Raw genomic sequence first — 11,978 nt, forward strand, 5'->3', positions numbered from 1 at the left:
TTGAATGTATAGAGGATGGAGTAAGAATGGCTGGGTGATGAGGGGGTGTGTGCCAGTATTCAGCCCTGAATCCAAAACAGCCCCTGACGGACATAATTACATAAGGTCCGAGCACAAGTGCCCGATGACGTCGGGCATTCCTGGATTTCACGTGATCGCGCACTTTCTCCGGGCAGCCAGAGCGACCACTACTGTCGTCTACTCCCCCCCCCAGAAGCCCGGGTTATCGTCCATGCTCCATTTGTTCATCTCATCCACCCATCCCTACCAGACCTCAGGATCCTTTCATCTTCTTCCCCCAAAGATTTGGTCCATCAACCCCCTTCCCGTCCCCTACATCACCCGAGGGGATTCTTTGTTTCTGAAAAATTTTTTTGGGATTTTTCTCTCGATTTTTTGCTTCCCTTTCGCTCTCTTCCTGGGGATATTTGTCCATCAACGTGACACGGTCGCGTCTTCTTCCCTCCCCCCTTGACATAAAATTTTCCATTGTGCATCTTTGGTCTCTCCACTTCCCCGGACATACTTCCGCATCCGTCTGTAACTATACAACCAACGGATTCCGTCTCATTGTTGACCGAATTGATCGTCGATGTGCTGGTCCTCCCGGTAATTCCTTTCACCACGCATTGACCGATCGTTCTTCCGCCCTCGTCGCGGTTTCGCCTCTTTCTTCACCGTGGCCCCTATCTCTACCCGCATCCCCCCCAGTGGCCGAGTGACCGGGCAATGGGGGATGCCTCCTCTGTCAGCTTACACTCCGTTTGAATCTCTTCTCTTCTTCCAGTCTCTGGCTGCTCATGATACGCGCCCTGCCAATTTTCTGTCCATCTCCGACCGCTTGCGCAACAACCCATTCATACGCCAGAATGTCGCCTTTGACGCGACGCGTCTCGCTCCCGAGGCCCTCGAGGACCTCTACACCACTTTGATGCGCGATGGCGCCGACCTAGAACCCAATGGTGGCCATGTCGATGGCAGTAATCCGAAGAAACGAAAGATTGTCAATGTGCGACCCGAATCCCTGGGGGACAAGGAAATAAATCATGCCACTTTCGTGCCCGGTTTAGTCTCTCACCTGTACGCTAGGTATAAGGACCTGGTCACGCGTGAGATTCGGAACGAAGAGAAGCGATTTAAGGATATCCGCGATGAAATCGACCGTTTACAGAAGGAGGAGCGCGAGGCGCTTCTGGACTCTTCCCAATCAAAGATTGTCCAGCAGAAGCCAGTGCCGCAGCCATCCTCCGCCAAGTTTGAGGCCGTCGCCGAATCTGCGCCCATGGATGTCGACACGAAGCGGGAAAGGGATGTGCCCGTCCAGCAACCTCTCAAGCCTGCGTCGCAGAATCCCATCAACTCGACTCCCGCGACGGATGGGAAGCGAACTTCCATCGAATCCCAGCCGAAGAAACTCGCCCAGGAACTAGCAACCCCTGTGCCACGCCCGGCTGCTGTACAAGCACCTGCACAGCCGCAGCAGGAACAAGCATCGAAATCTCAGCCCCAAACTCAACCTCCATCCCATCCTCAACTACCATCACAACCGCTACCCCCAAACCAAACTCCCCTATACCCTCAACCTGCGGCCTCATCTATCCCCCATACGCAAACTGTGAACGGAGTGGGTACAATCCCGCCGAAGCCAATTGCCCCGCGAAATGTCCCTCCTCAAGGCGTCGCAGCAACACCTGCGCAAGCGGCTGGACCCGGTCATGGACCCAAACCTTCCCTCGACCGGGGCCATGTCGGTCCGCCGTCGCAGACACCCCAGGCTATGGGCATTCCTCCGTCCGCAGCTGTTCAGAAGCCTCCTGCGACTGCTAGACCTTCTGGCCAAGAGCCCTCATCTATGGCCGCACCTTCGCCCGCTCAGCGTCCTCCGCCGCAACCTACCTTCCAGCAATGGTCTTTAAACCAACCTCAAACACCGCGTCCTCCACATACCATACCCACCCCCGCGACACAGGCACCCATCAGACCTACACTACCACATACTCCGCAACTAGCCCCAAAGACGGAGCCTAAGAAAGGCCCTAAGGCTCCTCAACCTACACAACCGACACCTGTGCCATCTACCCCGGGACCTGCCTTTTCAGGTATCCAGTCACCTGCTCCGAGTGGCCTGACACCTGGTTTCCAGACTCCTGTGGGGCCAGCCCAATCCTTACCACTTGCGGAGCTGCGTGGACGGCCACGTATGTCTATCGACACCTCTGGCTCTCTCACGCCGTGGAAACGAACCCCCCAGTTAAGTATACCGACATCGCCGCGCTCGCCTGAGCGTCCGAGACCCGAGGATGTGAGCCCAATCAGTGAGACCGCCCCGTCTCTACCGGGATCACGGGAACCGACCCCCGAGGCGACGGGACCTCCACGCAAGCGTCGCCGAAACGAAGCCAGGACCGCAGAACGTGGTCGAGAGTCGAGTTTTGCCGATGGAGAGAGCAAGACCGGACTACGGGCAAAGCCGGAAAAACTAGCCGTGTCGGGAAGCAAAAGGCGCGACCGCAGCACCGCTTCCTCCAGAAGTCGTGGGCGCTCCGTTTTGTCCCGGGATGACGAAGCGGAAGCTGGGCCAATTAGTAAGATCAAGCACGAGTTGCCGAGTACGCCAGCCGGTGTTCCTGAGACCGTTGAGACGGACCAGCGTGCAACTGGACGAAGAGGCGCCCAAGCCCTAGAGGAACGATCTGGCAGGGGCCGGCCCAAACGTAAACGCAGCGAGGCGTTCGAGCCGGAGTCGCTCACCAATGAGCTTGGTCGTCCGGACCCGAACCAGTCAACACCCTACGTCCTGTGTGCCCGCAACTTTCCTCGAACGGGAGCCCCAATCATGAATGATGTAACAACCCACAAGCATGCATCAATCTTCACTAAACCCCTGACCGAGCGAGACGCACCGGGCTACCGTGACCTAATCTACCGACCCCAAGATCTCAAATCCATCAAGTCATCCATTCACCAAGGCAGCAAAGCTGTAGCGGCTGCCACGGAAGCCGCGAATACTCCGGTGGCGGATGGAGAGTCTCCTGCTCCCTCTAAAAACGCGGTCCTCATGCTACAGAAGACTGAAGATGTCATCCCACCCAAGGGAATCGTCAACTCAGCACAGTTGGAGAAGGAACTGATCCGCATGTTCGCCAATGCAGTCATGTTCAATCCCGTCCCGCAGCGTGGGTTCGGTCCGGCTTTCCCGATGACCAGTGACGGCGGGTCGAGGGCGAGTACTCAGGTCCCCGAGGCTGACGAGGGCGGCATCATCAAGGACACGATTGAGATGTTTGAGGATGTTGAACAGGCCGTCACTCGGTGGCGCGCTGCTGAGCGAACTGCGGATGAATTGGCGAGCAAGAGCGTGCTCTCGCTTCGTCGCGGCAGTGCCAGCGATCCCAATGCGGACAGTGCCGATGAGGTCAAGGGATGATTGAACATGTGTGACGACTATGGAATCTTGTATTATTATAGCGAATAACATTGTAATCACTGTCAAGGATACATTGGATAAGCCTAATGTGCTTTTGAACAAGAATATCTCCAACCGGTTCCTAGGACAATCATTAGGAGACCAGCCGATCCTTCCAGTTGATTCCTGCAATGTGACTTGGGCTGGGTCTGGGGAATTCGGGATTCTTCTGCCGTTGGACACACTATGCAAAACATCAGATGGCGCCATGGCATTCAATCTCAAACAAACTATTACCATGTAGTCCAGACGAGTTCTCGTTCTAGGATCCTATGATGACCATCCGTGCACCCCATCATTCCTGGCCATAGAGAAAGCCTCACTTTCACATCCGTTTCGCCTCTCCTCCGTGGAACGTCATCCTATCTGCGCAAAACTTAGCCCCTGGCTGGCTGGAGTAGAATGCAAATGGATTCCGCTGTCGACTGAGGATGGAACATTTCCGTAAGAGCTTCCGGAGCTGTCCCTTCCTAGATTCTTCTCCTGTTGGCGAATAAACACCAAAGAGACCCTCCACATCGGCTATGATATCCGTGAATGTTGCTTCCTGCGCATCTTCTGTGAGTGTCCCAATGGTCATTGCGTTGCAACTCTCCAGTTCTGTGCCATGGCCTCCGGACCTGAAGAGCTTAGTTAGTAGTATAGCGCAGAGACAATGTACACCTACAGATCTCCTTATGGCCGTTTTCAAGATTCCTAATGAAGCCACCCCAAGGCTCATCGGCTATTCCGAATATATATGGCGTGAATATGCAATGGTGTATGTAACTAGTAACGTGCGCCTGGATCCAGGCTCGCCGCTGATGGGAGTTTCCCGGGAAGACACCATTGGGTGTATACCGGATGCTAACGTGATATATAGTGACGAGATCGATGACATCTTTGGACCTATTGTGCAAGAACTTGAGGAGCTTGTATCCCGGTAGATGAAAGGCATACAAAACATCGGACTACAGGCCAAGGTTAGTAAAGCAAGTCAACAACAACACAAGGACAACTTCCTAATCGTGAACAGGCTATTATCCGAGTAGGTGGATTTGGGTCTTCTGAATATCTATATACCCACTTGCGTGATGCCTACCGCAATGTGATAGTTCGTCAACCATCCAACGCGTAGGTAGTTACACCGTCGTCCTCAAAAGCATGCTAGTTAGGGTACAGATGGGCTGCAATCATGAGGTACAGTGCTTGTGGATCATGACAGTTGACAGACCACTAACAGCTTATTCAAAGCGGCGCCGTGAGCCATGGACTTGACGGGACCAGAGTCGAAAGTCGAATTGCTCGCCGGCATTACGGAGTTGTATGCAGGGCGGCGCCGTACCACGAGGCATTGCATAGCCCGGCCAACAGAGTTTGGGATCATCTCCAAGAGGAGTACAAAGCAGAAAGACAGATGAAGTGGTATATTAACAAGGTACCAATACCCTCTGATGAGACTCCATATCTTTGCTAACTGCTTATTTATAGCATTCGAAACTGTGCGAGGATGAGCCCATCAAAGATGGACTTCAAAGTTGTGCCAACTCGCAACGTGGAGCGCTTGAAATTTACAGAGTACCTTCACTTCTGCAATCATGATGACGCCCTGCAGGAACAAGACCAGAGTCAGTCTATCCGTAAGAAAGTGCTTTCTCTGGCTGCCGATGACAGTGTACGGAGTAGGAGTTATGAAACTATGTGCCATGGAAGTGGATCTTCGCACCATCCGACCAGAGCTATTTGAGAAGAGGCAAAATTCGCAAGGAGAGGAGTATTACAAGATAGCCTGCATAAACAAAGTGATCCCAACATCAGCGTCACTGCTGTTTGAGTTGGAATTCAATGGGGTGTCGTATGGAAGAGTTCGATCAAAGTACTGATCGAGGTGGATAGCCAATCGCAGGGATAATGGAAACGACGAGTAAATTGGTGACGGCTGCCCTGAGCAACCCACTGAGCGACCCTGAGTTACTGAGTACCCTTATAGATGCGGATTAGCGGAGGAAAGTATCCTGATTAGATCAAATTGCTAGACATTTGAATCAGTTACAGACATCCGTACTGTATTCTGTCTTGGCCTTCAGGAGCGATACCAGTATTTCCAACGTCCACAGTCAAGAACGTACTCCGTACCTAGCCGCCTATTATTAGACTAGCCCGGTGGCAGATGGTGGGTGGGTTGGTGGGGGCTCTATGTATATTCTAGAATCCTGTCTGTATTGGAAGCAAATCTGTCACTTCCGAGACTTCATCGTGGAGCCTGCAAAGTTTTCCCATAGTTTACTACTCCGTAGAGCAGCTTCTCGTCTAATGGAGTACCTAGAGCAGAGGATCTTTCGAGTACAACCTGATTACACATGCTACGCCATACCAGATTGGGAAAGCCATGGCGTCTCGGTAAAGTACTCCGAAAGGTTTCTTTCATCCTCGATTGACTCATCGTCCACCTGAACCGGGGATGTCTTTGCAACTCCATTACTCCACCGCTTTCAAAACATCAACACACGAAAACAAGATAGACATGCAAACCATTACTGTCGCCTCAAAGGCCAATGGCGGCTTAGTCCTTCCTGCGTTGCTTGCGGCAACATACTTCTCGCAGTGCAGCCCTGACGACGCCATTTCAGTCGAATGCAAAGACGTGGAGACTCATGGACACGAAAATGCCAAAACCATCCTCCTGAGAACAAACGATGGGAAATTTATCGCTGACGGATTCGTGATCAAGCACTTGGTGGACCATATTCAACTCCCATGGGGAGTGAGGAAGAGCGATGTTTGTTTAGCGAATCTCCCAAGCTGTTTTCTGACATTGCTCATTCTTTCCTAGCTCATCGAATGGCTGGATCGCTCGGCGGCCCTTGCAGTCCCTGACTTCAAGTTGTTGGATCAGCCCATGAAGGAGCTGGAGTCTCACCTCGCCTTGCGTTCTCACATCCTTGGACACACCCTGACCTTGGCTGATGTTGCGGTTTGGGGTGCTCTTCGTGGAAACAAAGTTAGCACCAGAATCCGCCGGAACTACGCCAACATAAACCGTTGGTTTGACTACGTTGAAGCTTCGAATCCTTGGATGACGGATGTTGTCGTGGATCTTAGCAACGCCGCACGGCAGAGAAAGGCCGCAGCGAGTGCAGCTGGTGCAAGTTATAACATCGGTCTGAAAAACACCGAAAATGGCATTGTCACGAGATTTCCTCCTGAACCCTCTGGATACCTTCATATCGGTCATGCAAAGGCAGCCTTGCTGAATGACTATTTTGCCCACGAATACCTTGGGTCTGACTCACGCGGGGTTCTCATTTGTCGATTTGATGACACGAACCCTTCGAAAGAGTCCGAAGAGTTTCAGGATTCAATTCTGGAGGACTTAGCATTGATTGGTATCTATCCTGACAGAATTACTTATTCCAGTGACTACTTTCAGCAGATGTATGAAGCTTGTGTCAAGCTCATCCAGGGAGGCAAGGCATATGCGGATAATACGCCGAAGGAGGTCATGGGAGAACAAAGGGGGAAAGGTATTGCGAGTCTTAATCGAGACATGAGCGTTGCGAATAGCCTTGACCGGCTCGAAAAGATGAAGGATGGCACAGGGCTAGAATGGTGTATCCGTGCGAAGATTTCCGTCGACGACCCAGTGAAATGCCTACGCGATCCAGTCATCTACCGCTGCAACCTCCAGCCTCATCATCGAACTGGCACAACCTGGAAGATTTACCCCACGTACGACTTCTGTGCTCCTTTTCTTGATTCTCTAGAGGGTGTGACTCATGCGCTCCGAACTAATGAGTATCGGGACCGTAACCCACAGTATACATGGATTCAAGAGGCTCTCGGTATCCGGCAGGTAGAAATTTGGGACTTCTCTCGCCTCAATTTCGTTCGCACTGTGCTTTCTAAGCGAAAGCTTACTGTCTTAGTTGACAATGGTGCCGTTTGGGGTTGGGACGATCCTCGAATGCCTACCGTTCGTGGTATCCGACGCAGAGGAATGACAGTACCTGCTCTTCGAGAATTTATTCTGAAACAGGGACCGAGTCAGAACGTCATCAATCTCGAATGGTCGTCTCTCTGGGCCACCAATAAGAAATACATCGATCCCGTTGCTCCGAGACATACTGCTATCCCCAAAGATAATGCCGTTACTGTGATTGTCAATGGTGTGAATCGGACCAGTTCTGAAGAAAAGCCACGACACAACAAGAACGCAGACCTGGGCACGAAAAAGGTCTTTTTCTCTAGAAAGATTCTTCTAAGCCAAGAAGATGCCGCATCTTTGAAGTTGGCCGAGGAAATCACACTCATGAATTGGGGCAATGCGATTGTCAAAAAAGTCTCTTCCAGTCCGTCCAGCATTGTCTCCGAAATGGAGGTAGACCTTCACCTCGAAGGCGACTTCAAGAAGACCGAGAAGAAGTTGACTTGGCTAGCAAAGGAGGCATTCAATATGGTCCCTGCCGAACTCGTCGATTTTGACTACTTGATCACCAAGGACAAACTCGACAAGGAGGATGATCTCTTCTCTTTTGTGACACCGAAGAGTGAGTTTCGGACTGAGGCCTGGGCCGACTGCAATGTCATGAGCCTCGCTCGAGATGATATTATTCAATTTGACCGTATTGGATTTTTCCGAGTCGACCAAGCTTATGAGGAGGGAAAACCCGTCGTTCTTTTCAGCATCCCAACGGGTAAAGGCGCTTGAGTATCAAGGACACCCACTTGTGGTACGAGTAGTTTATGACTCGATCTTATTCTTAGTTAGAACGGCATACCTCATGTCGTTTGTAAACAATACATTGTTCTAGGTACTGGCGATACGCCAACGCCATCGATAATACTTGAGGCAACTGACTTGCTTCTTCTTTAAAGCAGAGTAGTTCAAATGGGATAAACTTCACGAAGTGACAGATTCGGCTAAAGATGATGCCGCGGAAGAACAACAGAATGACGAAGGAGACCATAAAGACTAGGTAGACGCTTAAAGTGGCGTCAATGGTGATGTTTTCAGCACCCAATCTACCGCCACCTAGCATCATTGTTTAGTTCTAGCTAACGAGACTTCTTTATTCTTCAATCATTTTTAATGGTGCACTCAAAGCTTTCAGGCGTATTCCAAGCGGTTGTAGACTACATGTCATAAGCATAGATTTATAGAGAGCTGTCTTATAGTGGGCGCCATCATACTAAGTCCAAGTCAGTCAACATCTGTCGAAGTTGCAATACACCTGGTAGCTTCCAGGTCCTTATTCCAATCAAGCATCTTGCTTTCCAAAGCCGCCACACAATCAGATCCCAGAGGAAGTCGAAGGTAGTCATGTCCATTCTCAACAGCACCGAGTATAGCCCTTGCAGCCCTCCCAGGATCGCCTTTGATACAGGCCGGCATTTCCTTCATATTACAAGTCCCAGCAACCATTTGCGCAACAGCAGTGCCACGATAGACCTCACTGAAGCCACCAACGCTCGCATATTGTGCAGGTGTGATGATCCGGCTGGCAAAGGGGGTGCGAAAAGCGCCAGGCTCTACGATCAACACCTTGATCCCAAATGTCTGGACCTCCTGAGACAGCGCCTCATGGATAGCTTCTATGGCGAACTTGCTTGCCGAATACGTCCCTCGACCCGGTCTCGCGATGAATCTATTACCCACAGGGGTGGCCTCATCAGTGTCATTCTCAGTAGAGAGAGGATAAGTGGAACAAAAGTCTGGCGACTAACCCGGCGCCACTGCTAATGAGCACAATATTTCCAGACCGTTTCTCGCGCATGCTTGGGAGCAGCGCGCGCACAGTTCGGAGCGGCCCATAGAAGTTGACTTCCATCTGCGAGCGAACCTCGTTTTCACTACATACGAGGCGCGTTAGTTCCGGCCATACATTACAGAGATAGACTTACCTAGTGTCCTCGATCCCGCCGATAAATGCGTAACCGGCGTTGTTCACCAGCACGTCAATACTGTATTCCTTCGAGAACTGGACCACCTGGGCGTATGCTGCCGCGTCTCCCGGGTCCAGCTTCATCCATGAACCACCTTTTGTTTCGAACTTGGGAAAAGAGATCTGTGCTTTCTCAACGTCGCGGGTTGTGCCGATTACCCTGTGTCCTGCGTTTAGGGCTTCCAGGGCAAGCGCTTGGCCGAGGCCGGATGAGGCCCCGGTGATGAACCATGTGAGGGGTGCCATTCTTCGGTGTGTACGAAGATTATGCAGAGCTAAATGACTGGTTGAATGAGGACACGGATTATGATCTATATAGTGCAACCTTGGGGTGGGTTTAACCGGACTTAAGAGAGGATTATAACCGAAACGTTCGCGCATAATGAATGTTAAGTCCACAACAGGTCAGCAGAAATAAGGAATTTGGTCTGTGCGGTATTTACTACCTCGTGTTATACAACGTATTTCTCGACATTATATATACTCCTGGCCAGAGAAGAGCCCAAAAAATGACTGCAGTGCATTGGCCTCGAACAAGTTATCAAAAGACCCCCATATTGGGTCGGAGTCGAACCCGATCAACCCACCGTCGATTTCAGATTGTAACGCCGAAGAGACGTGCTGGTCTGCAGTAGTCTCCATGAAGCTGCCCGGGCTCTGCAACATGGTATAATTCATTTGCTCGATAGGCGCACTATCTGGACCAGGTGTCTCGCGGTTGGCCTGTCTTGCAGGAAGCAGCGACGGGGTCGCAGGCTGCATGGCGTCAGGCACTGCGCTATCCAGAGAAGAGCCTTTTGCCAATCGCTCATTGGCCATCATGTTGATAATGTGTCGGACAGTGTCTCGTGAGATCTTGTCAAGCATGTCTTCCAGGTTGTTGGTGGCAAAGGCAGGCCAACGCTCCCTCATAACCGCCATGACGACGCAGAGCTTGCGCACCCATCGTGTGATGCTGTCCAGGAGGTTATCGAATCCTAACCGCTTGGACAAGACTATTGCGTTGGTTCTTGCGGTGACAATCATCGACACGGCCGACAGCGTAAGGCCCTGCAGCAACATCCACGAATTGGGGAGACGGAACTGCCGGATCAGCTGGTCGTGGATCTCAATCACTCTCCCTGAGGACATGAAGCATCGTTCATGCGATGGAGGTGCTGGACGCGGAACAAGCGGAGTCGGTCGTGATAGAGCGGCCGACGTGGAATAGTGCAGTCGGTCCCAGTATTCGACTGGGTAAGGTGAGGTGGATTGTCTGTGGAGCTCGTACAGTTCGAGGTGCCATCGATCTAGCTGGTCCTGGAGTTTGTCCAGGATGAGCTGAGTCTCCTCTGTTGATGTAGGTATGTTGCGTTTCCTCCCGCGGTAGACCTGCGACAACATCTGTTCCTGGATCTGGCGATGTCGAAAATGGTGTATGGGCATTATCATGTCCTCTGTCGCCTTGGGAAATGGCGCATCGGCGTCTTCAAAAGAGATGCTAGCTGGCCTTCCAAGGTTGAAGGCTAGGGTTATCTCGATGGCATATGTGGTCCAGAACACTCGACGCCGCAGGTCCAGTTCATCCTCTGACAGTTTCCAGTTATCGTTGTGACGGTGGAGTCCCAGCTCAATCGCCAGCTTTTCAAAGATGTCAGCACACTATAGACGCATCTTAGGGAGCCATTACTTACTCTGATGGCAATGCCGCCTATATGCCACTGTTTGTTATCAGACGGGCGATGGGACGCGTAAATAGATATAAGGTTGAGGATCTGGACCAAGGAGATACGAGGGGCCAGGTTTTGAATGCCAGTTTCGAGTACATCAATAGCTTTTCGGTACAGGGCTTCCGCAGACAGACCCTGAGTGAAGGCGTTGCGGTAGGCTTGAATGCCCGTATCACCTTTAAGGTCGTTCAGAAGATGTGCTTGCTCGGCATGAACGGCACCTATCGACACTACCAGGTAGAATATGACTGTGGTATCATTATTCTCCTGGTGGTCATCATTCGAACGGCTGAGAGATTCCAGCATGGTCACGAATCCAGTCGTAAAAAGAGGGTATATGCTGTGGACCCATCGCATGTAACAGCGTAGAAGAAAAGGATATGTTTCGGACGTTGCCCAATGTTCCGGTGAATACACCGGCGTCAGTCTGTCGGCTGTTGTCGAAGGATGCACTCCATGCCCTTCAGGGTAATCGTGGAGCTCAGCCGTGTTGGACGAAAAACACCGAGCGAGGTTGGCAATATACTTGGCGAAGAAGGAACCACTCGATGCACCCATATAACGTACTTCGCCGGTGGCGTTCAACGCCAGGAGACTTATGTCTGGGTCAACTTCATGAAGCCTTACAGACCGATGTTCATCTGGGAGCGAGGCATGCGGGCAGCAAGGCGTCTGAGACGGAGTGACTTCTGAAATCCCTCTTGGGGCATCTTCCTCTCCATCCCGAACATGATGACTGTGCTGAGAGAGGGAGTCAAGAGGTGTCCCTGTTCCAACGTCCCGGATATCAACTCCAAAGACCCGATGGAGTTCCTGTTCCAGCCAGGAAACCCTCTGGGACGCTTCGGAGTAATGAACATCTGTGGCGAGTGCGGGTCCAGC

General features: G+C 51.6%; 5 protein-coding genes across 5 annotated transcripts; 3 read left to right on the forward strand and 2 right to left on the reverse strand.

The window, feature by feature from the left end:
• Nucleotides 1–736: 736 nt before the first annotated feature.
• Nucleotides 737–4,392, forward strand: ATEG_01176 (uncharacterized protein; the record flags this gene model as incomplete). The annotated part of the gene is made up of 6 exons (XM_001208541.1): nucleotides 737–3,415; nucleotides 3,495–3,599; nucleotides 3,711–3,910; nucleotides 3,941–4,026; nucleotides 4,136–4,226; nucleotides 4,329–4,392. The coding sequence occupies 6 exons, from the start codon at nucleotides 737–739 to the stop codon at nucleotides 4,390–4,392; spliced, it is 3,225 nt and encodes a 1,074-aa protein (XP_001208541.1).
• A 321-nt stretch (nucleotides 4,393–4,713) lies between these two features.
• On the forward strand, nucleotides 4,714–5,192 carry ATEG_01177 (uncharacterized protein; the record flags this gene model as incomplete). The annotated part of the gene is made up of 2 exons (XM_001208542.1): nucleotides 4,714–4,769; nucleotides 4,937–5,192. 2 exons carry the CDS (start codon nucleotides 4,714–4,716, stop codon nucleotides 5,190–5,192), a joined length of 312 nt encoding a protein of 103 aa, XP_001208542.1.
• A 777-nt stretch (nucleotides 5,193–5,969) lies between these two features.
• Nucleotides 5,970–8,153, forward strand: ATEG_01178 (glutamyl-tRNA synthetase; the record flags this gene model as incomplete). Its single annotated transcript, XM_001208543.1, has 2 exons — nucleotides 5,970–6,224; nucleotides 6,279–8,153. 2 exons carry the CDS (start codon nucleotides 5,970–5,972, stop codon nucleotides 8,151–8,153), a joined length of 2,130 nt encoding a protein of 709 aa, XP_001208543.1.
• Nucleotides 8,154–8,552: 399 nt separating this feature from the next.
• On the reverse strand, nucleotides 8,553–9,633 carry ATEG_01179 (SDR family oxidoreductase; the record flags this gene model as incomplete). Its single annotated transcript, XM_001208544.1, has 4 exons — nucleotides 8,553–8,578; nucleotides 8,735–9,090; nucleotides 9,170–9,295; nucleotides 9,347–9,633. The coding sequence occupies 4 exons, from the start codon at nucleotides 9,631–9,633 to the stop codon at nucleotides 8,553–8,555; spliced, it is 795 nt and encodes a 264-aa protein (XP_001208544.1).
• Nucleotides 9,634–9,861: 228 nt separating this feature from the next.
• ATEG_01180 (fungal specific transcription factor domain-containing protein) lies at nucleotides 9,862–11,827 on the reverse strand (the record flags this gene model as incomplete). The annotated part of the gene is made up of 3 exons (XM_001208545.1): nucleotides 9,862–11,028; nucleotides 11,061–11,436; nucleotides 11,724–11,827. The coding sequence occupies 3 exons, from the start codon at nucleotides 11,825–11,827 to the stop codon at nucleotides 9,862–9,864; spliced, it is 1,647 nt and encodes a 548-aa protein (XP_001208545.1).
• Between the last annotated feature and the right edge of the window lie 151 nt (nucleotides 11,828–11,978).

This window comes from Aspergillus terreus, genomic scaffold, assembly GCF_000149615.1.
Source record: "Aspergillus terreus NIH2624 scaffold_2 genomic scaffold, whole genome shotgun sequence".
Taxonomy (NCBI): Eukaryota; Fungi; Ascomycota; class Eurotiomycetes; order Eurotiales; family Aspergillaceae; genus Aspergillus; species Aspergillus terreus.